Source organism: Hemiscyllium ocellatum, chromosome 33, assembly GCF_020745735.1.
Source record: "Hemiscyllium ocellatum isolate sHemOce1 chromosome 33, sHemOce1.pat.X.cur, whole genome shotgun sequence".
In the NCBI taxonomy this organism is placed as follows: Eukaryota; Metazoa; Chordata; class Chondrichthyes; order Orectolobiformes; family Hemiscylliidae; genus Hemiscyllium; species Hemiscyllium ocellatum.
Window position 1 is genome coordinate 35,001 of NC_083433.1, and position 27,526 is coordinate 62,526.

The following is a 27,526-nucleotide window of genomic DNA, read 5'->3' on the forward strand; positions in this document are numbered from 1 at the left end:
GGGTGAGGAATCGAGGACTAGAACACATTAGATTAAGATTAGAGGGAAACAATAAAAGGGAACCTGAGGGGCAACGTTTTTATCGAGAGTGGTAGGCATATGGAAATGAGCTGCCAGTGGAAACATTTGAGGCGGGTACATTAACAACATTTAAAAGGCATTTGGACAAATACATGGATAGGAAAGGATTAGAAGGATATGGGCCAAGTGCAGGGAAATGGGGTTAGCACAGATTTTGGTCAGTATGGACCAATGTGGGCCAAATGGCCTGTCTCCGTGCTGTAGGACTCTATGACTCTACGACTCTACAAGTAATGACAACTGATCTTCATTGACAAGGACTGAGTGAAAAATTAAGCAAGACAAGGGAAAGGGATCCATGTTGAAAAGAATAATAAAAGGAGACAAATAAAGGGAAAATGTAAAGCAGATCAATCACTCTAACATCTTCAGAACTGTACTCGAGGTCATATTTCTAACATAGATCTAACTCATTAAAATGTTGCAGCAGATTTTATAGGCAATTGAAAAGTCAGGGGTACAGACTGGAAATGTCTGCCATAGTTTCTGGGTTAAGTATAATTTGTAGTCCTATGTTGAAAAGTTGAACAAATCACATTGAATAACAACATCAAAAAGAAGCAATTCAATAATTAAAATTCACTCTAAACACTTGACTGTTCAAAAGGAGCTTGTTTTAGGAGTAATAACTTAAAGGTAATCTGAACAATGTTTTACTAACAATGGACAAGAATGTTATAGGTATTGTTCAGCAAATAATCAGTCATTTCTTTAAAAATATAATTCAATCTATAGGTTATAAAGTTTATTTGCAAGGTTGGCATTTCTTGCTCTTCTGTTGTACCCTTGAAAAAATGGCGAATGTTTTTCTTCTTGAACCAGTGAAATTGAAATGGTGCCATTTGGAGGAAGTCAGCAGCCTTTTCGAGCCATCAACATGCCTTGGAATATCACAGGGGCACCATGAACTTCGGCTTCTTGAACATTTTTTTCTTTGCAGCCTTGAGCCGAAAAGCCACATTAGCAATGTCATCTGTAAAAGACTGGGTATACAGCACAATGATACAGATTACCATTAAAATCCTGTTTCATATGGATTATATAATTCATGCCATTTACTATAGCTTGAATAATAAAAGCCTGACCTGCACAAAGCCCTTCGGTTCATTTGTCGCTAAATCTCCAGCAGAAGCTCCAAATACCCTAACTTTCTGCTGACGAATAGCCAAATATATTCTGTATCTCATTACTACTGTATTTATCAACATCCCTGTAAGGTTATTTCAAGCAGTCTTCTTTTCAAGTCTTGGTGAGATCACCCTAGACTGTTGAGGAAAGTAGAGGTGAAAACTGCTGAGTCTAATATTCTTAGATAAAAGGAAGTAGTGCCTAAAGATTGCAATCCATTTTAAAAATGGAGAAAAAAAATGTTCCAGATAGGCTGGTTACCCCAATGGTGATGGAACAATCTGTAAAGACAATAATCTTAACTTGCAATTGAAAAAATATAGATTGAGCCAGGAATCCTACTTTAAGTTTCAGCCCCTCCTCCAGGGGTGTGTAATAAAATCTCTGAATGCATGGATTAGAAATAAATAGACTATTTAGCTGGTGGGTTAGCTCACATGATTAGAGCATGATGATGATATCAGCAAGGTCATGGGTTTAATCCCCATTCTGACCAAACCTGCTGGCTTCCAACTCTTGTAGTACAGTGACCGTGTCCCCACCCCTGGACTGGGACACCCAGACTCAATTCTCACCAGCTCCAAAGATATGTAGTAGCAACTCTGAACATGTTGATTAGAAAATAACTTACTTTCTGTTTAAAAAAAAGCAGACCCATGGGTTTCTTGTGGCATGTCCTTACCTATGAACAGGAGACCTGCACTCCAGTCCCATTTGTGCCAGAGGTGCGTCATACCATCCCTGAAAACGTTGGTTAGGGAATAAGAAGCAAATCCATTGCAATGGGATGCAGTGCTTTATTTCGGTCTCCAACTCCGTTTTGAATTAGGGTATTCTCTCTCTACCTCCCCTTCCCTCTTCACTTTTTATCGGCTGCATTCCTCACAATGGGCTTTGCTTATACAGAGGAAACTCGATTATCCGAATACCAATTATCTGAAAATCAGATTATCCGAAGGAGATCTCGATGTCCCGCTGGAAACATTACACAAAGACATGCTTCCAGCAGTGATCGGGTTTTTTGTTGACAGTGATTAAACAGGCAGAGTCTCCAAATGACTGACCTCCCGCCCTTTCTCTCTCCCCACACTTTCCCTGGAGTTCTACAGAGGGGTGTACCCTAAACGCCCTTCCCCAGATAATCTCTCCAACATTGTCCTGTACAGGGCAAAGGTGGAACCTGTCACAAAAAGTTGCAGTAAAAAGTTGTGTGCGCGCTACTTGGAGACTTACCCCACAAAGGCTACTGCAGCAGAATTGTTACTGGCGTCCAGTCCAGGAGAGGGGGGGGGGGGGGGGGGGGTGGTGATGGTGTTGCACGGGTCAGGAGCAAGCAGGGGGTGGGGGAGGTGTTGCACAGTGTTGGGAGCGGGGAGGCATATTGCACGGGAGCAGGGGCTGGCCACTGTGTGCTGCTGCAGTCTCCTGAACGGGGAGCAGACTTTAAAATCTCCGAGCCCCAGAGGAAAGGCATTTGAACGATTAAGCGAATAATCGATTATCCAAACGAAATTCAAATCAAATTCCAAAACCGAGGTTCCCCTGTAATTAACTGACTACATGGGTGATTACTAGTGGTTAATCATTAAAAGAAGAGGGGAAAACGAAACAAAATGTAACGGTGATTTTGGGGGTTTGGAAAGTCGCTCAGTTGAGTGTGACTGCACTTCTGACTATAAAAGAAAATAATAATTTGAAAAATAAAGTAGACCCAGAGGGCTCTTGTGGCATGGCGGAAGTGTACCTCTGAGCCACGGAGACTATTACAAAATAAAACTCCTTGACCATAACCAGCAGGAACCCTCCACAGAGGTGATTATTTTAAACAGACAAGCCACTGAGAGCAAAATCCCTGCAGTGACTCTTCGACGGAAGAAATGCTCACCTGATTATTATATGGTCCTCAGCAGAATTGGAAAGGAATGGGAATAGATACACTGGCAATGTCATGCAGGAGGATTCATCAACACAGGTGCGAGAGGGAGCCTCCTGACTCGGAGCAGGGTGGGGGGCTGTAAGTGATAATATGTGCCTTTGAGAGATTTGTTCAGTTGTATTTTTTCTTTAAGAGGGGTATTGTCAATCTCTTGCCAAGCTGTCTGTACCATGGAAAGCGAAGTAAAAGTTTTTTAAAAAGTTAACTAAAAGAAGCGTGAGTGGGTGGAGTCAGGCTTACACAAATCCAGGGCTTTACTTTTGCCTTCTGTTGAAGATGTTGGGGTTTCTAGAGTTTAAGCTGCTAGACTGACTGATTGAGTGTTGTCACATGTACCAAGATGCAGTGAAAGGTTGTTTTGCAAGCTATTCCACCAGACAAAGTGCATCAGGTTGGCATTACAGAATGCAGTGTTACAGCTGCAGAGAGGGTGCTGAGAGACATAGGAGAGGTCCGTTCTAAAGTCTGATAACAGCAAGAAAGAAACTGTTTTTGAACTTGTTCATACGGGTATTCAAACTCTCATATTTTCTGGTTGATGGAAGAGGGTGGAAGAGAGTATAACTCAGGAGGGAGAGCTCTTTGATTATGTTGGTTGCTTTCCTGAGGCAGTGGGAAGTATTGACGGGCTCAATAGCTGGCTTGCATGATGGACTGGCCTGTATTCATGACTCTCTGTAGTTTCTTGTGGTCTTGGGTACAGTAGTTGCCAAACCACACTGTGATGCATCCAGATGGAATGCTTTCTATGATGTATCAATAAAAATTGGTAAGTTTTTGTGAACATGCCAAATTTTCTCAGCCTCCTGAGGAAGTAGAGACTTTGTTGTGCTTTCTTGATAGTCTTGTTGACATGGGTGATCTTAACTCTCAGAAATTTGATGCTCTCAACTATCTCCACCTCACCACCATTGATGCCGTCCACACTATTTCTGAAGTCAATGACCAGCTCCTTCATTTTTCTGACTTTGGAGAGATTATTGCCTTTACACCAAGCTGCTAAGCACTTGATCTCTTTCTTGTGTTCTGTCTTGTCATTGTTTGAGATCCAACCTACAAAGATGGTGTCATCAGCAAAATTGTAAATGGTGTTGGGGCAGAATTTGGCCACACAATCGTGACTGTATAAGGCGTAGAGCAGGGGGCTGAGTACATTGCCTCGCAGTGCACCAGTGGCTGAGGTGGAGAAGGTGTTGTCGCCTATTCTTACTGATTGCAGTCCTTGGGCCAGGAAGTCAAGGATCACTTTTCAGAGGGCAGAATCAAGACCTAGGTCTCAGAGTCTGGAGATCAGTTTTATTGGAATTATGGTGTTAAAGGCAGAATGGTATTCAACTCTGTCCCCTGCTGTAAAAAGCTAGGGCTCTTTCTCTGCTGCAAGATTAATTGTTTTGGTGTTCCTTTCTCCTGGACTGAAGAAGCACGTGATCAAATCTGCTTTGCTGAATTTGCCAGGGGTGTATTTATAGGATTCTACTTTATTGAAATAGTTGAGTAGTAGTTAAATAATATTATCTTATTAAGTGTTTTGCCAATTCTTTATTTTTGTTTGTATTTTAACTGTGGTGTAAGAACAGAGTGTGTTTTGCTTAAAGCCCAGTAATTTGACTAATCCATTCATGCCTTAGACTTGCCTTTAATAAGATAAAAGGTTATGGGCTAGGATTTCTCCTTGGATGTATTTTGAGGGGGTTTGTTCTGGTCAATAACATATGATAATCCCTACATGGTTCTTCAGAGTTATTAATTAACCTCCCGTGGAGCTTACTGAGTATGTGTTTCCTTTGTGACAGGCAATGGCCTGCCCAGCTGAGCCCTTTACAAAACAGACCCTGGGGAGAACTCTTGTGTCACAATTGTAACACCCCTGCCTGTGAGCTAGGGGACCCATGTTCAAATCCCACCTGCTCCAAGTATAATAGCATCTTTGAAGAATTGATTAGAAAATATTTATAAAGCAGAGGCAAGGACCCTTGTTTCAGTGCTGGTGTGCCACCTCTGTGCTGTGGAGGCCTGGTTTCAAGTCCCACCTGCTCCAGTGGTGTGTCATAACATGTCTGCAAGTTGGATTAAAAAAAACAAAAAAAAATAAAAAAAACCTAGAATTTTAAAAAAGCAGATTCAAAATGATGTGACTTTACCTTCCTCTGGTTTCAAAAAAAATTCTGCAAACTAGGAAAGGTCTGCCCTGAGTTGGGATTAGCCTCTGTACGCCAAGATTAATGGCTCTATTTTGGTATTCAACAGTAAATTATGCTTTTTCTAGTTGGGTTGGTAATGACAGCGCACTTATTTCAGATGAAAAGCGAATGAACCAGAGATGATACAAGGAAATGTTTCCACCCAGAATTGTGATTTGGAATAAACTACCTGAAAGGATGGTGGATATTGAAAAATTTCCAAATTACAGTTTTAGAAGAAATGGAGAAATATTTGAAGGCAATTGCTGACATTTCTGTTACCATCCATTCTCTGAGCTTTTGCATTACTCCAACTCAGTCTGAAACTAAGTGTTGAAATGAGAGAGAGAGGAAGAGAGAGAGAGAAGGAAGAGGGACAAGCAGGTGATATACAATAACCAGACATCTCAAACTGCTGCTTGGCACCTTAGTGCTTGGTACTTAAACCAAATGGAGTTTTAAACAGAAGAATAAATTTATTAAACAGAAGAAATGATCTGATGATTAGAGAATACCAATAAGTTTAGCTTCAGAGGAAGCCCCGAACAATAATAATTTAGGAAATAATGGTTCTTTCAGTGGCTAAGGTTTTCCTGGAATTGGAAGAAGTCACTTGAGATGGTTCACTGAAGGTGAGTAAGGCAAAGCTTTTAGAATTGGCAGACAGGCTGAAGTTGGAGTTGTATTCATCCATGAGGAAACAGGAGATAATGCTAGCAATAGGTCAGCATTTACAATTGTCAGGAATGCAATCGGAAACTTTGGAAATGGTTGAAATTCAACTGAATTCAAACGAAGCAGTTTGAATTAGAAGCAATGGCAAGGAAAAAAAGAGAGACAAAGCAAAAGAGACTGAGATAATTGCAGTGAAACAAAGAGCAAAATAATTAAAATAGTTTGAATACGGAAATGAAACAGTTTTGAGTTATAATTGAAAGCAGAAGAAAAAGAAACAGAAAGAATAGCCCCAGCAGCAGGAAGGATTAAAGAAAGAGATTTTGAACTTCAGAAGTTGGCAATGGAAAATGCAAGTTAACTTAAAATGGTACAGATAAAGTTAAAAACTGAGAGAAGTGATTGGAACAATGATGACAAGCTAACCTGTCGTAAAAGGCCTGGTGGAGATCTGTTTAAATACATCCAACCCATTACCTGAGTTCAACAAAAAGGAAGTAGAAGTCTCTGTCATTTCATTTGAGAAAGTGGCTGACCAAAGGAAATGGCCACTGGCCACGTGGGTATTGTTGGGTGAGGAGTGGAGGAACCCAGGGAGATAGTGAGGAAAAAGATCAGTCTGAGACTGGTACAGTTGGGAAAAGGAGTAAGTCAAACAGTCAGAGCAGGCAGGGACAAAGCCACGGAAGAGACATAACAGGTAAGGCACAGAAACTGAGGGCATGACTGGGAACATGGGTTTGGGATATCAGAGTAATTACAGAGACATGGCTCTGTAGAGAGTACTGGCAGCTTTGTGTTCCAGGGTAAAGGGACAGCTGGAAATTGGGAAACCTTCAAAAATGAGATAACAAATGCCCAGGGACAGTATATTACTATTAGGATGAAGGGCAAGGCTGTTACTTACAGAGAGTGCTGAATGACCAGAGAAATTGAGGTTTTGGTCAAGAGAAAGAAGGAAGCATATGTCAGGAATATACAGCAGAGATGGACTGAACCCCTAGAAGAGTATAAACAGCAGTAGGAGTATCCTTAAGATGGAAATCAGGAGGGTGAAAAGGGGACATGAGGTAGCTTTGACATACAGGGTTAAGGAGAATCCAAAGGGATTTTATAAATGCATTAAGGTCAAAGGGGTAACTAGGGAGAGAACAGGACCCCTTAAAGATCAGCAAGTCTGCCTCTGTGTTGAACTGTAGGAGATTGGTGAGATGCTAACTATTTTGCATCCGAGCTTACTATGGAGATGGACATGGACAATATAGAACGTGGGGAATAAATAACGATGTATCGAAAAATGTCCAGTGCTGGACATTTTATAAAGCATAAAGATGGATAAATTATTGGTACCCTAGAACTCTGTGGGAAACCAGGGAAGTGACTAATGGACACCTTGCTGAGATAGTTACATCATCAATAGCCACCAAAGTGGCAGAAGACTGGAGGTTGGCTAACATAGTGCCACGATTTAAGAAAGGCAGTAAGGAAAAGGCAGGGAAGTATAGACTGGCAAGACTGATATTGGTGATGGGCAAGTTTATTGGACAGAGTCTTGAGGGTTAGGATTTACGTGTATTTTGAAAGGCAAGGACTGATTAGGATTAGTCAACATGGCTTTGTATGTGGGAAATTGTGTCTCACTAACCTGATTGTAACTTCTTCAAAAAAACTCTAAGAGGATTGATGAGGGCAGAACGGTGGACATGATCTACATCGACTTCAGTAAGGCATTCGACAAGGTTCCACCTGGTAGACTGGCTTTCAAGGTTAGATCACATGGAATACAGGGAGAACTAGCCATTTGGATACAGAACTGGCTCGAAGGTAGAAAACAGAGGGTGTTGGTGGAGGGTTGCTTTTCAGACTGGAGGCCTGTGACTAGTGGTGTATCACAAGAATCGGTGCTGGGTCCCACTGCTTTTTGTCATTTATATAGATTATTTAGTTGTGGACATAAAAGGTATGGTTAGTAAGTTTGTAGATGACACCAAAATTGCAGGTAAAAAGGAGACAGGAGATAGCTTTGGCAAATAGGGTTAAGGAGACTCCAAAGAGATTTTGTAACTATATTAAGGATAAAAGGGTAACTAGGGAGAGAATAAGGCCTCATAACTATCAGCAAGTCTGCCTGTCTGTTTAACCGCAGGAGATGGGTGAGATACTAACTTGAGTATTTTGCATCAGGGTTTATTATGGAGAAGGATATGGAAGGTATAGAATGTTGGGGAATAAATCAAGTAGTGGATAGTGAAGCAGGCTACCTCACAGTACGACGGGACCTTGATCAAATGAGCCAATAGGCCAAGGAGTGGCAAATGGAATTTAATTTAGATACATGTGCAGTGCTGTCTTTTGAAAAAGCAAGACAGGGCAGGATACACACACATAATGATAAGGTCCTGGGGAGTGTTCCTGAACAAAGAGACCTTGGAATGCAGTTTCATAGCTCCTGGAAAGTAGAGTCTCAGACAGATAGGATAGTGAAGAAGGCATTTGATATGCTTGCCTTTATTGATCAGTGCATAGACAGTAAGTGTTGGAAGGTCATTTTATGGCTTTACAGGACATTGGTTAGGCACTTTTAGAGTAGTGTGTGCAATTCTGGTCTCCCTCCTATAGGAAGGATGTTGTCAAATTTGAAAGAGTTTAAAAAAGATTTACAAGGATATCGCCAGGGTTGGAGGGCCGCAGAATGCAGTGGAGGCCGGGACGCTAAATGTCTTCAAGGCAGAGATTTATAGATTCTTGAGGGCTATGGGGAGAATGCGGGTAAGTGGAGTTGAAATGCCCATCAGCCATGATTGAATGGCGGAGTGGAGTCGATGGGCCAAATGGCCTTACTTCCACTCCTATGTCTTATAAAGGAAAGCATACCAAACACTTTCTTCACTATCCTATCTACCTGCAACTCCACTTTCAAGGAGCAATGAACCTGCACTCCAAAGTAATCTAATCTAAAAATCTAAAGACTCTATCTGGAGCAGTTGTTTTCCATGGGTTCACGCTGAGGATGGCCGATCTAATGTCCACAACTGTGACTGAGGGAATAAATGCATCCGAGACTCTCTAGGCAGGTGATATTGCTTCACTGACCTACTGTTCGAAATGAGTGTAAAATGCATTAAGCACACTAGGGAGGGGTATAGTTTTGTCCACTATTCTGTTCTATATCACTTTGTGGCCCATTTTGTCATGAAGGCTTTGTCACAAATGGATTGGTGTCTGTGTGGTTAGTTTGGGTCTTTAGCTTCATGTGATATTGCCTCTTGGCATCTCCAACAGCATAATGGAGGTTGTATCTAGATTTCCTGTAAAGGCCAGGGTCATCTGACTTGAACGTCACATACCTGGACTTCAGTAGAGAATGGATAATTCATGGTTTCCAGCTGGGGAGCATTCAGATGGCTCCACTGCACTCCGTGGCAATGAATTCCACAGGCCCACCACTCTCTGGCTGAAGAAATGTCTCCGCATTTCTGTTCTGAATTGACCCCCTCTAATTCTAAGGCTGTGTCCACGGGTCCTAGTCTCCTCGCCTAACGGAAACAATTTCCTAGCGTCCACCCTTTCCAAGCCATGTATTATCTTGTAAGCTTCTATTAAATCTCCCCTTAATCTTCTAAACTCCAATGAATACAATCCCAGGATCCTCAGCCGTTCCTTGTATGTTAGACTTACCATTCCAGGGATCATCCGTGTGAATCTCCGCTGGACACGTTCCAGTGCCAGTATGTCCTTCCTGAGGTGTGGGGACCAAAACTGGACACAGTACTCCAAATGGGGCCTAACCAGAGCTTTATAAAGTCTCAGTAGCACAACGGTACTTTTATATTCCAACCCTCTTGAGATAAGTGACAACATTGCATTCGCTTTCTTAATCACGGACTCAACCTGCATGTTTACCTTTAGAGAATCCTCGACTAGCACTCCCAGATCCCTTTGTACTTTGGCTTTACTAATGTTCTCACCATTTAGAAAGTAGTCTATGCTTTTATTCTTTTTGTCAAAGTGCAAGACATCGCATTTGGTCACGTTGAATTCCATCAGCATTTGCTGGACCACTCTCCCAAACTGTCTAGATCCTTCTGTAGCCTCCCCACTTCCTCAGTACTACCTGCCTGTCCATCTAACTTCATATCATCTGCAAACTTCGCTAGAATGCCCCCAGTCCCTTCATCTAGATCATTAATATATAATGCGAACAGCTGTGGCCTGAAAACACTGAACCCTGCAGGACACAGCTTGTCACCGGCTGCCATTCCGAAAAAAAACCTTTTATCCCAACTCTCTGCCTTCTGTCAGACAGCCAATCCTCAATTCATCCCAGTAGCTCACCTCGAACACCATGGGCCCTCACCTTGTTCAGCAGCCTCCCGTGTGGCACCTTATCAAAGGCCTTTTGGAAGTCTAGATAGACCACATCCACTGGGTTTCCCTGGTCTAACCTACTTGTCACCTCTTTAAAGAATTCCAACAGGTTTGTCAGGCATAACCTCCCCTTACTAAATCCATGTTGACTTGTTCTAATCAGACTCTGCTCTTCCAAGAATTTAGAAACCTCATCCTTAATGATGGATTCTAGAATTTTACCAACAACCGAGGTTAGGCTAACTGGCCTATAATTTTCCATCTTTTGGCTTGATCCTTTCTTGAACAAGGGGCTTACAACAGCGATCTTCCAATCATCCAGGACTTTCCCTGACTCCAGTGACTCTTGAAAGATGTCAACCAATGCCTCCGCTATTTCCTCAGCCACCTCTCTCAGACTCTAGGATGTATCCCATCGGGGCCAGGAGATTTATCAATTTTAAGACCTTTTAGCTTTTCTAACTCTTACTATCTCTTTTGTAATGGCAACCATACTCAACTCAGCCCTCTCATTCCCTTTAATTGTTGGGATATTACTCATGTCTTCCACTGTGAAAACTGATGCAAAGTACTTGTTAAGTCAGAGTATTAAGTACAGGAGTTGGGAGGTCACATTGTGGCTGTACAGGACATTGGTTAGGCCACTGTTGGAATATTGCATGCAATTCTGGTCTCCTTCCTATCGGAAAGATGTTGTGAAATTTGAAATGGTTCAGAAAAGATTTACAAGGATGTTGCCAGGGTTGGAGGATCTGAGCTACAGGGAGAGGCTGAACAGGCTGGGGCTGTTTTCCCTGGAGCGTCGGAGGCTGAGGGGTGACCTTATACAGGTTTACAAAATTATGAGGGGCATGGATAGGATAAATACGCAAAGTCTTTGCCCTGGGGTCGGGGAGTCCAGAACTGGAGGGCATAGGTTTAGGGTGAGAGGGGAAAGATATAAAAGAGACCTAAGGGACAAAGTTTTCACGCAGAAGGTGGTACGGGTATGGAATGAGCTGCCAGAGGATATGGTGGAGGCTGGTACAATTGCAACATTTAAGAGGCATTTGGATGGGTATATGAATAGGAAGGGTTCGGAGGGATATGAGCCGGGTGCTGGCAGGTGGGACTAGATTGGGTTGGGATATCTGGTCGGCATGGACGGGTTGGACCGAAGGGTCTGTTTCCATGCTGTACATCTCTGACTCTATATGGTGAAGCGGAAAGCAGTCAAAAAAGATCAAACATTGAGTTTCACTCATGGGGATAAAGTGATCCCATTATGACCAGTGATAGGTGAACCTTCAAAGGCAAAGGTCAGTCGGCCTTATCAATTCAAAAAGAGATTGAGTGAGGTGAATAATTTGATAAGAATGCAGAGAGAAAAGAAATCTCTCAATGTGTCATGTGAATATGCTCAAACGGTATTTTGGTAGGGAAGGAAAGCAAAAGGAAGATGTATTGCTTATTACAATGCAGAGTGAAAAATCATGTTCAAATGATTCTCCAATAACCACAACTGGACAATGAGGAATTTCTCAGAAATCAGGATAAATTATTGAGCTATCTTATTGAGGAAAATCAAAATCATCAGTTATTGCAATCATATGGAGATATGTAGGAACATGGAGATATGTAGGAACATGGAGATATGTAGGAACGGGCTGGGAAGTACTAAACTGATTACGCATGATGTTGATATAAGAAATTCTGTTCTGTTCCAATTAACAAACATCCTTATAGGCTTGACTCTAATATTGGCACAGGTTCAAAAAGAGATTCAAAGCATGCTCAGAAATGTCATCATCAGCCAGCTGCAAAGAATGGAGCTCATCCATAGTGATGGTATCAAAACCAGAAAGTACCCAACCATTGTGCATGGACTATAAAAAAGTCAATGTGATTACAAAATCCAAATCATACCAAAGTCCATGACTGGAAGACTGTATTGAGAAGGTGGGACAAACAACTTATATTTTAGGTTGACTTACGCAGAGGATACCTTTATCCAAAAGAACAAAGGAAATTTTGGCTTTTGTAACACTGAATGGGTTTTACTGGTTTAAAGTCGCCATTTGGAATGAAGAATGCACCAACCACATTTCAAAGACTAAGCAATGAGGTAATTTCAGGATTACCCATTTGTGTGGTGTACACAGACAATCTGGTAACTTTTAATCACACATGAAAGGAAACTTGGGGCATCCTGTGGAATTGTTTGTTTGACTTCATGAGGCAGACTTGGTGATAAACATGGCTAAGAACAAATTAGCAAAAGCCCGAGTCATATTCCTGGGCTGTTCCATTGGACCTGGACAGATGGCCACACAGGATGTGCAAACTAAGATTATTGGGGAGTTTCTCATACCCTTGACAAAGAGTGAATTGCTGCAATTCCTGGGTTCAAGGGACTTTTACTGAAAATTTGTACTGAACTTTAGCAGTATCATTGCTCCATTGACTAATCTGTTGAAGGACTGCAGAAAATGTCAGTGGATGGATAGGCATTTGATAACCTGAAAGCTGTGTTGACCATCAAGTATTAGGAACACCCAATAATGCAAAGCCGTTCAAGGTGGCTATAGATGTGAGCGATGTAAGTGTCAGTGCTGTACTCTTACAAAAAGATGACGAAAGTATATTGGATATTCTTCTAGAAAGTTTAAATGTTTATCAAAAGAAACACTCCACCATTGAGAAAGAGACTTTGAGTTTGGTTTTGCTGTTGCAACATTTGTATTGCCATTCAATTTATAAATTATACACGTGGCAGGATGAGAGAACAGAATTGCCAATGCGTTGTCAACACTCTGATAAAGGAAAACTGATGTGTTCAGTGATGAAGAAGTAGACTGAAATAGACTGTATTATTGAAAGTTTACATGAGTACTAAAAGTGTGAGACTGAAGGCTTTGAAATAAAACCATCTTTGAATACTGATGGTTCATTTTATTTAGGGGAGGGGGATAGGAGTAACGAGACTGTGACTTTTAAAAGATACATTCTTTCTTGTTGGCCTGTCTACAAAAAGAGAAACAAGGGGCGAAGCCACATTAGATATGGTATTGGGTAATGAGCCCGGCCAGGTGTTAGACTTGGAAGTAGGTGAGCACTTGGTGATAACGATCACAATTCTATTATGTTTACTTTATCGTGATAGAAAGGAATAGGTGTATAAACTGGGCAAGAGTTACAGCTGGGGGAAAAGCAATTATGATGCAATTAGGCAAAATTTAGGATGCGGAAGGAAACTGCAGGGGTTGGGCACATTAGAAATGTGGAGCTTATTCAAGGAAAAGCTCCTGAGTTTCCTAGATAAGTATGTACCTGTCAGGCAGAGAGGAAGCTGTAGAGCGTGGGAGCCATGGTTTACGAAGGAAGTGGAATCTCTGGTCAAGAGGAAGAAGGCTTATGTTAGGATGAGATGTGAAGGCTCAGGTAGGGCGCTTGAAGGCTACAAGGTAGACAGGAAAGACCTAAAGAGAGAGCTCAGAAGAGCCAAGAGGATACATGAGAAGTTGTTGGCGGATAGGATCAGGGTAAACCCTAAGTCTTTCTATAGGTATTTAAGGAATAAAAGAATGATGAGAGTAAGATTAGGGCCAATCAAGGATGGTAGTGGGAAGTTGTGTGTGGAGTCAGAGGAGGTAGGGGAAGCACTAAATGAATATTTTTCTACAGTATTCACTCTAGAAAACGACAATGTTGTCGAGGAGAATACTGAGATATAGGCTACTAGACTAGGTGGGATTGAGGTTCACAAGGAAGAGGTAGTAGAAATCCTGCAGAGTGTGAAAATAGATAAGTCCCCTGGGGCACATGGGATTTATCCTAGGATCCTCTGGGAAGCCAGGGAGGAGATTGCCGAGCCTTTGGCATTGATCTTTAAATTGTCATTGTCTACAGGAATAGTGCCAGAAGACTGGAGGATAGCAAATGTGGTTCCCCTGTTCAAGAAGGGGAGTAGAGACAACCCTGGTAATTATACACCAGTCAGCCTCACTTCAGTTATTGTAAAGTGTTGGAAAAGGTTATAAGAGATAGGATTTATGATCATCTAGTAAAGAATAATTTGATTCGGGATAGTCAGCACGGTTTTGAAGGATAGGCGGTGCCTCACAAACCTTATTGAGTTCTTTGAGGTGACCAAACAGGTAGATGAGAGTAAACGGTTAATGTGGTGTATATGGATTTCAGCAAGGCGTTTGATAAGGTTCCCCACAGTAGGCTATTGTACAAAATGGAATGGGAGTGTGGGAGATATAGCAGTTTGGATCAGTAATTGGCTTGCTGAAAGAAGGCAGAGGGTGGTGGTTGATGGGAAATGTTCATCCTGGAGTCCAGTTACCAGTGGTGTACCGCAAGGGTTGGTGTTGGGTGCACTGCTGTTCGTCATTTTTATAAACGACCTGGATGCGGGCGTAGAAGGGTGGGTTAGTAAATTTGCAGACAACACTAAGGTCGGTGGAGTTGTGGATAGTGACAAAGAATGTAGTAGGTTACAGAGAGACATGGATAAGCTGCAAAGCTGGGCTGAGAGGTGGCAAATGGAGTTTAATGCAGACAAGTGTGAGGTGATTCACTTTGGTCGGAGTAACCGGAATGCAAAGTACTGAGCTAATGGTAAGATTGTTGGTAGTGTAGATGAGCAGAGAAATCTCAGTGTCCAAGGTACACAGATCCTTGAAAGTTGCCGCCTATGTTGACAGGATTGTTAAGAAGGCATACAGTGTTTTAGCTTTTATTAATAGAGGGATCAAGTTCTGGAACCATGAGGTTATGCTACAGCTGTACTTGGGAGTATTGTGTACAGTTCTGGTCACCGCATTATAAGAAGGATGAGGAAGCTTTGAAAAGGGTTCAGAGGAGATTTACTAGGATGTTGCCTAGTATGGAAAGAAGTTCTTACAAGGAAAGGCTGAGGGACTTGAGGCTGTTTTCATTGGAGAGAAGAAGGTTGAGAGGTGACTTAATAGAGACATATAAAATAATCAGAGGGTTAAATAGGATGTACAAAGTTAAAAATCACACAACACCAGGTTATAGTCCAACAGGTTTAATTGGAAGCACACTAGCTTTCGGAGCGACGCTCTTTCATCAGATGATTGTCGCTCCGAAAGCTAGTGTGCTTCCAATTAAACCTGTTGGACTATAACCTGGTGTTGTGTAATTTTTAACTTTGTACACCCCAGTCCAACACCGGCATCTCCAAATCATGACTTAGATAGGATGGGCAGGGAGACCCTTTATCCAAGTATGGTGATGGCGAGCACGAGGGGGCACAGCTTTAAATTGAGGGGTGATAGATATAGGACAGATCTCAGAGGTAGTTTCTTTACTCAGAACAGTAGTAGATTCGCCAACTTTAAGTACATTTAAGTCATCATTGGACAGGTATATGGACATACATGGATTAGTGTAGGTTAGATGGGCTTCAGATTGGTATGACAGGTCGGCGCAACATCGAGGGTCGAAGGGCCTGTATTGCGCTGTAATGTTCTATGTTCTTGCAGATGGATACTGTCACCTTGGTGCCAAGGTATCTGCTCCAGGCAGTGTGTATTTCTTACAGAATAATGATGGACCAAACAAATTAATCTGGCACATAGCACCTTACACTTACCTTTAAATTTGAAAGTTACGGTCTAGGTCATCTCCTTACTATATTTGGGAGTAGGGTCTGGTCTGGTCCAAAACAGTAGGGAGGTTTATATTTAATCGAATCAGGGTACATTCATCATTTAACTTAGAATTATGTTATTCTGTTTAATTGCAATCGATGTAAAATTCCGGTTTCAAATGGTCTTATTCTTTGTTTATAACTGACAAGTAAAGCCTTTATGGTTATTATAAAGCAGTACTGCATAGGTGCTGTCAACAGTGACTGGTCAAATCCGAGATGCACAGTTCCCTTACAGCTTGTGAAAAATGATTCGAACATCTGGAATCATGAATACAGAGATTATTACTAAAAATAAAGATTTTTTTGCAGCTTTTCATCTTGCACTTATCAGGGCAATTCACTAGAATATTATTTCAAGAGGTAATATTTATGCCAGGTGGAGTTCAAACCTGATTGGTTGGACTTTCAAAAGGAGATGGACTCGCCAGGGTGAGTGGTACCAGATGATTGAATCATAACAGAATAATTAGTATCTATGTTTCACTGCATTGAAAAGGTTACACCAAAAATTACTGCATTGAACTGGCAAGTAAGCCACTGCAATGCACAATCTGTAAATCCAGTTTTCCATAAACAATCACCAATATCAGCATTTGCATCAATTGGTCCTTACCTTAACAACAGATTCACTATTGCGCTTGGAACTTAATGCCTCATACAAAGGTTGTGCTGTTACTGCATCCTGGAAGAGAGGCCAGAGTGGAAAAAGTCAAAAATATGGATGCTAGAAATCTCAAACAAAAATAGGAAGTACTCAAGTAACTCAGCAAGTCTGACAGCACCTGGAGAAAGAAAAACAAAATTAGCATTTTGGGTCCTGTGACCCTTCATCAGAACTAAATGCAATTGGAAACGTATATTTTTGATGCCGAAGACATGTGCTGAGTTCCTGTTCATGCCCTACATAGAACATTACAGTGCAGTACAGGCCATTCAGCCCCCAATGTTGTGCTGACCTGTGAAACCAATCTGAAGCCATCTAACCAACACTATTCCATTTTCATCCATATGTCTAGCCATTGACCATTTAAAGTCGGTGAGTCTACTACTGTTGCAGGCATTGCATTCCACGCCCCTACTAGTCTGAGGAATGAAAATCTATCACCCCTCAATTTAAAAGTATATCACCTCATGCTAATCATCACCATCTGAGGAAAAAAGGATCTCACTGTCGACCCTTTCTAACCCTCTGATTATATGTCTCAATTAAGTCACCTCTCAACGTACTTCTCTATAATGAAAACAGCCTTAAATCCTTCACCTTTTCCTCTTAAGACCTTCCCTTTTATACCAGGCAACATCCTAGTAAATCTCCTCTGAACCCTTTCCAAAGCTTCCACATCCTTCTTATAATGTGGTGACCAGAACTGTACACAATACTCCAAGTGCGGCTGCACCAGAGTTTGTCCAGCTGCAACATAACCTCATGGCTCCGAAACTCAATTCCTCCACCAATAAAACCTAACACACCGTATGTGGGTGGCAACTTTCAGGGATCTATGTACATGGACACCAAGATCTCTCTGCTCATCTACACTACCAAGAATCTTACCATTGCCCAGTACTCTTTATTCCTGCTGCTCCTTCCAAAGTGAATCACCTCACACTTTTCCACATTAAATTCCATTTGCCGCCTCTCAGCTCAGTTCTACAGCTTATCTATGTCCCTCTGTAACCCACAACATCCTTCTGCACAATCCACAACTCTGTCGACCTTAGTGTCACCTGCAAATTTACTAACCCATCCTTCCACACCCTCATCCAGCTCATTTATAAAAATGACAAACAGCAGTGGACCCAAAACAGATCCTTGCGGTACACCACTAGTAACTGAACTCCAGGATGAACATTTCCAATCAACCACCACCCTAGGTCTTCTTTCAGCAAGCGAATTTCTGATCCAAACCGCTAAATCATCCTCAATCTCTTGCCTCTGCATTTTGTGCAATAGCCTGAAGTAAATATAACCAAATTGTGGTCAGTATCACCAAAGTGCTCACCTACCTCCAAATCTAAAACCTGGCAGGGTCCATTACCTCGTACCAAATCTAATGTGGACTCTCCCCTTGTTGACCTGTTTACATACTGTTTCAGGAAATTGGACAAAAACTGACCCATCTAAAGTACTTGAACTATGGTATTCCCAGTCAATACCTGGAAAGCTAAAGATCCCATAATAAGTACCCTGTCACTCTCGCTCCTATTGAGAATCAGCTTTGCTATCCTTTCCTCTACATCTCTGGAAGTATTCGGAGGCCTATAGAAAACTCCTAATAGGGTGACCGCTCCTTTCCTGTTTCTAACCTCAGCCCATAATTCCTCAGTAGACGAGTCCTCAAATGTCCTTTTTGCAACCGTAATACTGCCCTTGATGAACATTGCCACCCCTCCACCTTTTACCATCTTCCTTGTTCTTACTGAAACATATAAATCCCAGAACATTCAATAACCATTACTGTCCCTGCTCTATCCAGGTCTCCAAAATGGCCACAATATTGAAATCTCAGGGACCAACCCATGCAGCAAGTTCATCAACCTTACTCCAGATGCTCCTGGCATTGAAGTATACACACCTCAAACCAACTTCTTGCTTGCTGGTGCATTCTTGCTACCTTGAAACCTTATTTTGGACCTCATTCCTCTCAACCTACTCGTACGACAATTTAGATTCCCATCCCCCTGCTGAATTAATATAAACCCAACTGGAGAGAATTAGCAAATTTCACCCTCCCAGAATATCGGTACCCCTCTGGTTCAGGTGAAGACCATCCTGTTTGTAGAGGTTCCACCCACCGCAGAAAGAGCCCCAATTATCCAGGAATCCAAACCCTCCCTCCTGCCTGTAACCATGTGTCCAACTCCTCTCTTTTTCTATTCCTCGCCTCGCTAGCGTGTGGCACAGGCAACAAACCAGAGATAACAACTCTGTTTGTCCTTACTCTAAGCTTCTACTCTAGCTTCCTGAATTTCTGCCTTAAACCCCCATCTATGTCGTTCATGCTTATGTGGACCATGACTTGGAGCTGCTCTCCCTCCACCTCAAGGATGTGGAAAATACAAATCAAAGACATCACGAACCCTGGCAGCTGAGAGGCAACACACCAGGAGTCTCTCTCGTTCCCACAGAACCTCCTATCTGTCCCCCTAACTCTGGAGTCCCTAATGACTAATGCTCTGCTCCTTTTTTCTCTTCTGAACAACCAGGACTGTGCCAGAGACCTGAGCCCCATTGCTTACGCCTGGTAAGTCCCCTACCACCAACAGTATCCAAAACGGTATACTTATTATTGAGGGGAATGGCCACAGAGGATCCCTGCACTGCCTGCCAGTTCCCTGTCCATCCCCTGACGGTAACCCATCTACTTTCTTCTTGTACCTGAGGTGTTACTCCCTCCCTGTAACTCCTCTCAATAACTCCCTCTGCCTCCCAGATGATCCGAAGTTCACCCAGTTCCAGTTCCCTTACGCGGTTTTCGAGGAGCTGGAGTTGGGTGCACTTCCCACAGATGAAGTCAGCAGGGACGCTAGTGGTGACCCTTACCTCCCACATTCTGCAGGAGGAACATTCAACTGTCCTAATCTCTACTCTCCCGGCTTTATCTTCAGCAAACCTTTTACTTGCCTCTCCTTGCATTATCTCTTGGCATCATCGCCATATATTCTATTCACTCTTATCCACCTCTCCAAAGCCTCATCATTTGCAGAAATACCATGCTTTTGCAGCTGCTTTTAGTTCTGATGATGGGTCATCGAACTCAAAACATTAATTTTGTTTTTGTTGTGGTTCTGTTCTGGACCATGGACCAAGGAGTCATGGTCATCATTAGACTCCCAATTCCAGATTTTTATTGAATTCAATGGAATTAATGGGTTAGTGAAATATATTCTTCAATTGTAGTTGCTTTTGGAATGTTAAAGAAAAATAAAGAAAGAAAAAGGAGTGATTACCTGAGTTTTGCAATTGAGGGCACTATAAATAGGGGACATGGATTGCATCCAACTCTCGTAAATCGCTCCTTGCTCCATATCATTCTTTCTGGCTCTGTGAAAATAACAACTATTATTGGATTCAACTGCATCATCCTGATGGGAAGATTAGTTTGTGAAAGGGTAGTTACTTGGAGGATTAGCTGGCAATGTTATTGAGAATTGTATCACTCTCAGCACAATAGACAGTGTAAGAAGAAACAAACTGTTATCAGAGAGTGGGCGTTTGAAAGCTCTGGAACTGATTAGTGCCCTAAGCAACGGTCAGTCCCCCTCACAATTCTTCTAGCTCATAAATGTAGCCAGTAAATCGGTGCTGACGTGCCATGAACTGCTTCCTGTTTAATATAACAGCCTTTTCACATTCGGCCAGCAAATGGTTTTACTTTCTTGCACTAGACCAAGGAGATCCTAAATGTGCCTCACTTAGAGAGGATGGCAGCTGTAAAGCTACTACATTGTAAGGTGCAGTCCCAGTTTGATTGCACAAATAATGTGGCCTTATGTTTGTAGACAGCTTGCACAGTATGATATATTCATAGATGGCATTTCATATCGTCAAGATACACCAAAGTATTTTGCAAACATTTGAATATCATTGTTATTGACCAGACCAAACCCCTTCAAAATAGATCAGAGATAGCTAAGACTCCAACTTTTATTATAACGCAAGTGTAAGGCACTGTGTTCCAGATGTAATTTGACTTGGTCCACTACTGGGCTTTAAGCAAAACACATTACATTCTTACAACACAGTTAATATAGGTCTGCTCTAGGGTCGGTGATTCACCCCGACCAAACCTGTGCTGTGCCAGGCAGGAAGATCGCTGAGAGTCTCGTACTCCTCAGGGATACGATCGCCTACATGCATGACAGAGGGTTGGACAACTGCCTGATCAGCCTGGACCAGGAGAAAGCCTTTGACAGGATATCACACAGGTATATGAGAAATGTTCTCTCCAAAATGGGCTTTGGGGAAGGAATCTGCAATTGGATCAGACTGCTCTACACCAACATTGTCAGTGCAGTCTCAATCAATGGATGGGAATCAGATAGCTTCCCAGTCAGATCTGGAGCCAGGCAGGGCTGCCCTCTCTCTCCCTTTCTCTCTCCTACCTTGTTTGTGTGCTGCATAGAGCCATTTGCTGAGTCCATCAGGAAAGATGCGAGCCTGAGAGGGGTGACTATTCCTTGCAGCGGGGGCCTACGAATTAAGGCCTCCATGTACATGGATGACGTCGCCGTTTTCTGCTCGGATCCGCTGTCCGTGCGCAGACTCATGTGCATGTGTGACCAGTTCGAACAGGCCTCGGGGGCCAAAGTAAACCAGGCAAGAGCGAGGCCATGCTCTTCGGGAACTGGGCCGACCAATCCTCGATTCCCTTCACTGTCAGGACTGACCACCTGAAGGTGCTGGGTATTTGTTACGGGGGAGCTGGGGCATGTGCCAAGTCTTGGGAGGAGCATATCAGCAAAGTGAGGCAGACACTGGGCAGATGGAAGCTACGGTCGCTCTCCATCGCGGGTAAAAACCTGATCATCAGGTGTGAGGCATTGTCAGTGTTGTTATATGTGGCAGAGGTCTGGCCTTTTCCCAGAACCTGTGCCACTGCAGTCACCTGGGCCATCTTCCAATTTATATGGAGATCAAAGATGGACCGGGTCCGAAGGGACTCAATGTACAAAGATCTGGGCAACGGGGGAAAAGATACACCAAATGCCACCCTCACCCTGATGGCCTCCTTTGTGTGTGGCTGCATCAAGTTGTGCGTGGATCCCCGGTACACAAACACCAAGTGTCACTACGTACCATGTCCCCGGTGTTGCGAAGGATGGGCCTGGCCTCGCTGCCGTGGAACGCTCCGAGTAGTTGGACCATTCCGTATCACCTGTCCTTCGTGGAGAAGTTTATTAAGAAAAACACCTTTAACCACAAGTCCATCAGGAAGTGGTCAGCACGTAGTGTCCTTGAGACCCTTTGGGAAAAGAAGAGGGCGGATCCTATCGAGTGGTTCGCTGAGCAGACTGTCAAAGTCATTTGGCAGAATGCCTCATCGCCAACATTCCAATTTGCACCAAGACTTGGCTTGGCTGGTGGTGAGAAGGGCTCTGCCTGTGAGATCATTTATGCACGCCCAGACTCTCAGCCGCACCGCACGCTGCCCTCGAAGCGGCTGCGGGGGCGGGGGGAGAGAGACTGTCACACACCTCCTTCTGGAATGTGCCTATGCAGAAGAAGTCTGGAGAGGAATGCAGTGGTGTTTGTCAACGTTCGTCCCAAGCAGTGCCGTGACGCGGGACTCGGTGCTCTATGGTCTGTTCCCTGGGATGCACACCAAGACGAACATCAACCATGCCTAGAGGATCATCAGCTCGGTGAAGGACGCTCTCTGGGTGGTCCGAAACCTGTTGATCCTCCAGCTGAAGGAGGTGACCCTGACTGAGTGTTGCAGACTGGCACATTTCAAGGTCCAGGACGTGTTGAGGGATGCGCTGAAGCTTGGGGCAGCTGTCGCCAAGGCGCGATGGGGAAAGACCGCCGTGTAACATCTGCCTGTCTAAGAAGAACAGGGGGCCCCACCCAGTTATTTGGGCTCCACTAATGCCTCAGCAGAAGAGATGGATAGTAAATGTACAGACCTGAATATAGGAAAAATAAATTTTGATGTCTATATGTAAAACAATATAATGTGTGCACAAGAATGGCATGACCAATTGTAAAGAGATCCAAATAATTTTATGAATAAAGTATATTTTGAAATAAAAAAAACAAATAAAAAAAATAATTTACATAACTTTAACTCACTTGAAATACTTAATAAAATATTATTTAAGGGACTAATCATCAACTGTTCCAATATAGCAGCATCCCATAAACACACCCTTGGCAAAGGTAAATTCAGCAAAACAGATTTTCCTCACACGCTATTTCCTTTCTAGTCCAAAAGAAAGGAACACTGAAAGCAACAATCTAGCAGCAGAGGGAGAACTTAAGATTTTGTTGCAGCAGAGAGAGAGCTGATCTATCAGCTTCAACAGCCAGCTCCAAACCCCAACTGAAAGTAGAAGTAAAACCCGGTCTGTGTGAGCCTAACTCCACCAACTCATGCTTCTTTTGTCTAATTTTTAAAAAAATCTTTAGTGAGCTCAAAACTATTTACCCACAGCATCTGAAGCAGACATTCCACCTCTATTATGATAACATCCCTCTACAAGAGTAACAACACAGAATAAACCTCTCTGAAAGGTGTAGTAGCATCACATATCTACAAAGAACAGCTATCTTACATTCATGTAGTGAATTTACAAAATTTTTTTCCACATAGTACAAAAAGATCATGGGATAATTTCATGATGTCTCGAACAGCATCCAAGGAGACGGGTCAGGCAAGGTGACAAATTCTGGTCACTGCCAATTTATTTTCAAATGTGCATATAAAGTCACTACAGTCCTAGCAGACCACAGAGCTGCTCTGTCATTACAGAGAAACAACTGGTGGTGGTTTAACCTGAGGGTCATCATGACTCAAGGGAGGAGGGAGACTGAGAAGGTAACCTCAGCTAACGTGGGAATTGAATTCACGGTTGACATCATTCTGTATCACAACCCGGCTGTCCAGCCTACTGGCCTAACCAACCAATCCAACACATGAAGGTGCAATTAAAGCCAATTTGTAAAATATCTGAAAATATTCTTCATAATCTAGCAATTTCTTTCTCATCATCAGTATTTTTCCCCCATTTTTAAGGGTTGTAGGATTTTATCATTCTGTGTTTCAATGTATTTCAGAGATTTTACTGCTACTACACATGCTGCTAAGTGTTAACAAACACAGCCAAAATGAGTTGGGTGGGAGCTAAATTTGCACATTACCCTGCAGCAGGTTAAAATGCAGAGAAAACGTCAACAGCAAGTTACACCAAATAACTTCCCATGGCAGATTCCTACTTTGTAAGATATTTACATTCAATAAATAATTATATTAACACTCCTTGGAATTAAATTAAATTAATGAAGTCAACAGTGAGTGGGAATTTTGTTATATTCAGTTCACATTTGTTCAGAGATGACATACAACAACTGGCACAGTGTAATGGCATTTCAGGTCAACTGTTTTCTTTGTTGAATTTCAAAGGAAGAAAGCGAGAAAGTAACAGTCTGCTTGGAGGACTGGGGCTGGCAAGTGCAAATGAATGAGGTGGAGATGGGTAGTGGCATTGGGTTGTGATCCAAGGCATGGGGGAATCAAGCTGGAAATGAGTGAGAGTGAAAAATAAAGTCAGCCTCAGCAAGACCTGAGCAGCCAAGAGGCCAGTGCTCTCCCCAGATATACAGACTGCAAAATCCACATTTGCAGGAAAACTATGATGGATGAATTCCTGAGTTCTGTCCGAGGTGCACATTTTAGAACATAAGTTACAAAACAAACTTGGGAACAGGTTATCCTAGATTTGGTTTTGTGTAATGGGAAGGGACTGATAGTGTGTGGCACTGGAAAAGGCACAGCAGGTCAGGCAGTATTCGAGGACCAAGACAGTTGATATTTAGGGCATAGCCATTCATCAGTGCTGATGAAGGGGTATGCGCGAAATGTCGATTCTCTTGCCCCTCAGATGCTGCCTGACCTGCTGTGCATTTTCCAGTGCTACACTTTATTGATTCTGTCTCCAACATCTGCAGTCCTCACTATATCCTGGAATGGGAAGGGATTAATTAATAATCGAAATGCAGGAGGTCATAGAGATGTATAGCACAGAAACACACCTTTCAATCCAACTCGCTCATACTGACCAGATATCCTAACCTAATTTAGTTTGGAGGCCCATATCCCTGCAAACCCTTCCTATTCGTATACCCATCCAGCTGCCTTTTGAATGCTGTAATTGTACAGCCTCCACCACTTCCTCTATCAGCTCATGCAACACATGCAACATTCTCTGTATGAAGACGTTACCCCTTGGGTTCCTTTTAAATCTTTCCCCTCTCACCCTAAACCTATGCCCTCTAGTTCTGGACTCCCCCACCCCAGGGAAAAGCCTTTGTCTGTTTACCCTATCCATACCCCTCATGATTTTATAAACCTCTATAAACTCACCCCTCAGCCTCCAATGCTCCAGTGAGAACAGCCCCATCCTATTCAACTTCTCCCGATAGCTCAATCCCTCCAACCCTGGCAACATCCTTGTAAATCTTTTCTGAACCCTTTCAAATTTCACAACATCCTTCCGATAGGAGGAAGACCAGAATTGCACACAATATTCTAAAAGTGTCCTGTACAGCCAAAACAAGATCTCCCAACACCTATACTCAATGCACCGATCAATAAAGGAAAGCATACCAAACGCCTTCTTCACTATTTTATCCACCTGCAACTCCAGTTTCAAGGATCTATGAACCTGCACTCCAAGGTTCTTTGCTCAGCAACACTCCCCAGAACCTTACCATTACGTGTTTAAGTCCTACTCTGATTTGCCTTACCAAAATGGAGCACCTCACATTAATCAAAATTAAATTCCATCTGCCACTCCTCAGCCCATTGGCCCAGCTGATCAAGGTCCCATTGAACTCTGAGTTAACCTTCTTTGCTGTGTACTATACCTCAAACTTTGGTGTCATCTGCAAACTTACAAACTATACCTTCCTAAGTTCATATCTAAATCATTTATGCAAATGACAGTCTTTTATGGTTAAGTTGCCATATCATTATAAAAATTCCTCATTGGTGTAAAAAGTCAAGCAATCCAAGGGCGGACATCTAACCAATGCAAATTATTAAATCTTAAAGAGATGAGTGGCTGCAATGGACTGGGTAACTGCAATAAAAGCTATGACAGTAAATAAGCAATTGTTAATATTTAAGGAGCAATTACATGCATTCCAGGAATTATACAATCTTTACAGATGAAAGAACACAGTGTCATTGTGAACATTCTTGGTTTTCTTCATTTTTCCATTTTGGCTTTAAACTGTGAGCTGAATTTGAGAATCAAACTTTGAAATTTGAGCAGCAGCTTGTTTAAGTAAGGAGGAGAGAGCAAACAAACTGATGTTTGTATCTTTGGAAGCACTAGATTTCGGAGCGCTGCTCCTTCATCACAACCACCTGATGAAAAGCAGTGCTCCGAAAGCTAGTGCTTCCAAACAAACCCATTGGACTATAACCTGATGCTGTGTGATTTTTAACTTTGTACACCCCAGTGCAGCACTGGCACCTCCAAATTATCTTTGTTTCTGGGAACTGGCCTTGGGGGAAAGATAACTGCAGGTTAATTATTGCCTGAAGCAAACTACAGGTGTTTTGACACTGCAATATTCTAAGCTCAGGATTGACAACTGGCTGGATATTGATTTGGTCAATCACAGGAGAATTGGTGTTGGCCAGCCAGAGAGACGATTGGTTTAAAAAAAAACTGTCAATGAGTTCTGACTGTGGTTTTAAACCTTTGAGTGTTTTGCACTCTCTGTCTCTCTTGGGTTTTCACCGTGTTGTAACTTGCTGGATGTTCTGATTAGAAAATACCCCTCTGCAAAAACTGGGTGTATAATCATGGAAGGTCATTGGATCTGTTTGCATGAATCAGTGACTTTGGAATTCAAACAAGACTCTCCAGTTTACTTGCCTGTGAACACCTAAACATTTCTGAAAGCCTGGTACCTACCATGAAACTATTGAAATGGCAAATGACTTTTTATTTTCTTTTAACTTCTCCCTTAACTGTGTCAGGCTGTATGTGGCTGAGTGAATGGGTTCTAGTTAGTGAAGATTGAGATTAAATCATTGATATCAAGTAGGTTGGCTTTTTGTTTATTCATGTTCTGCTAACATTGCATTACTAACAACTGTTCATTTCTGTTTAAGTTATAAACTTGATTCCTGAAGAAGGGCTCATGCCAGAAATGTCAATTCTCCTGCTCTTTGGATGCTGCCTGACCTGCTGCGCTTTTCCAGCAACACATTTTCAGCTGTGATATCTGATGATACCTGTTATTCTTAAAATCCAATTAAGAGTAATTGAGTGATTTTTAAGATGCATTGAATGTTTTAAATTTTACTGTGTTGCAAATCTAGGGACAGAAAGATTGATTTCATTTGGCTTGCTGACCCCATGTCATAATACAAGCCTGAGTACTCAGAGCTGCTTAGAATTCAGCAAAGGAGAACCAACAGGTTGACTAAATAGGGAAGAGACAGTCCAAGAGTAAATTTGCTATGTATATAAAACTGACTGTAAGAACTTCTATAAGCATGCAAAAAGGAAAAGCTAGTTGAAGACAAATATAGCTCCTTCCAGTCTGAAACAGTAAGTTGATCATGAGGAACAAGGAAAGATTAATTAAATCATTTAATTTATTCTCTCTTCACAAAAGATGCAAGAAACTACCAGACATTTTAGGGAAACAAGTGTCCATTGGGAAGAAGGAATCGAAGGAACATGATATTAATAACTAAACAGTGCTGGAGTCAATAATGAACTGAAGACACAAATCCTCGGGCTTGATAATCT

The 27,526-nt window shown here is 42.3% G+C and overlaps 1 protein-coding gene across 2 annotated transcripts in view; it reads right to left on the bottom strand.

The window, feature by feature from the left end:
• LOC132831146 (circularly permutated Ras protein 1-like) overlaps window positions 1-27,526 on the bottom strand; it is a 109,458-nt gene that overhangs the window by 1,585 nt on the left and 80,347 nt on the right. For both annotated transcript variants that reach the window (XM_060849145.1, XM_060849146.1), the window contains exons 19-21: window positions 19,982-20,075; window positions 16,647-16,715; window positions 1-1,064 (exon numbers count right to left, since the gene is read on the bottom strand). The exon at window positions 1-1,064 is cut by the window's left edge and continues 1,585 nt beyond it. In XM_060849145.1, the coding sequence (XP_060705128.1) occupies window positions 972-1,064; window positions 16,647-16,715; window positions 19,982-20,075 (256 nt within the window). In that variant the 3' untranslated portion in view covers window positions 1-971. The remainder of the gene's footprint in view (window positions 1,065-16,646; window positions 16,716-19,981; window positions 20,076-27,526) is intronic.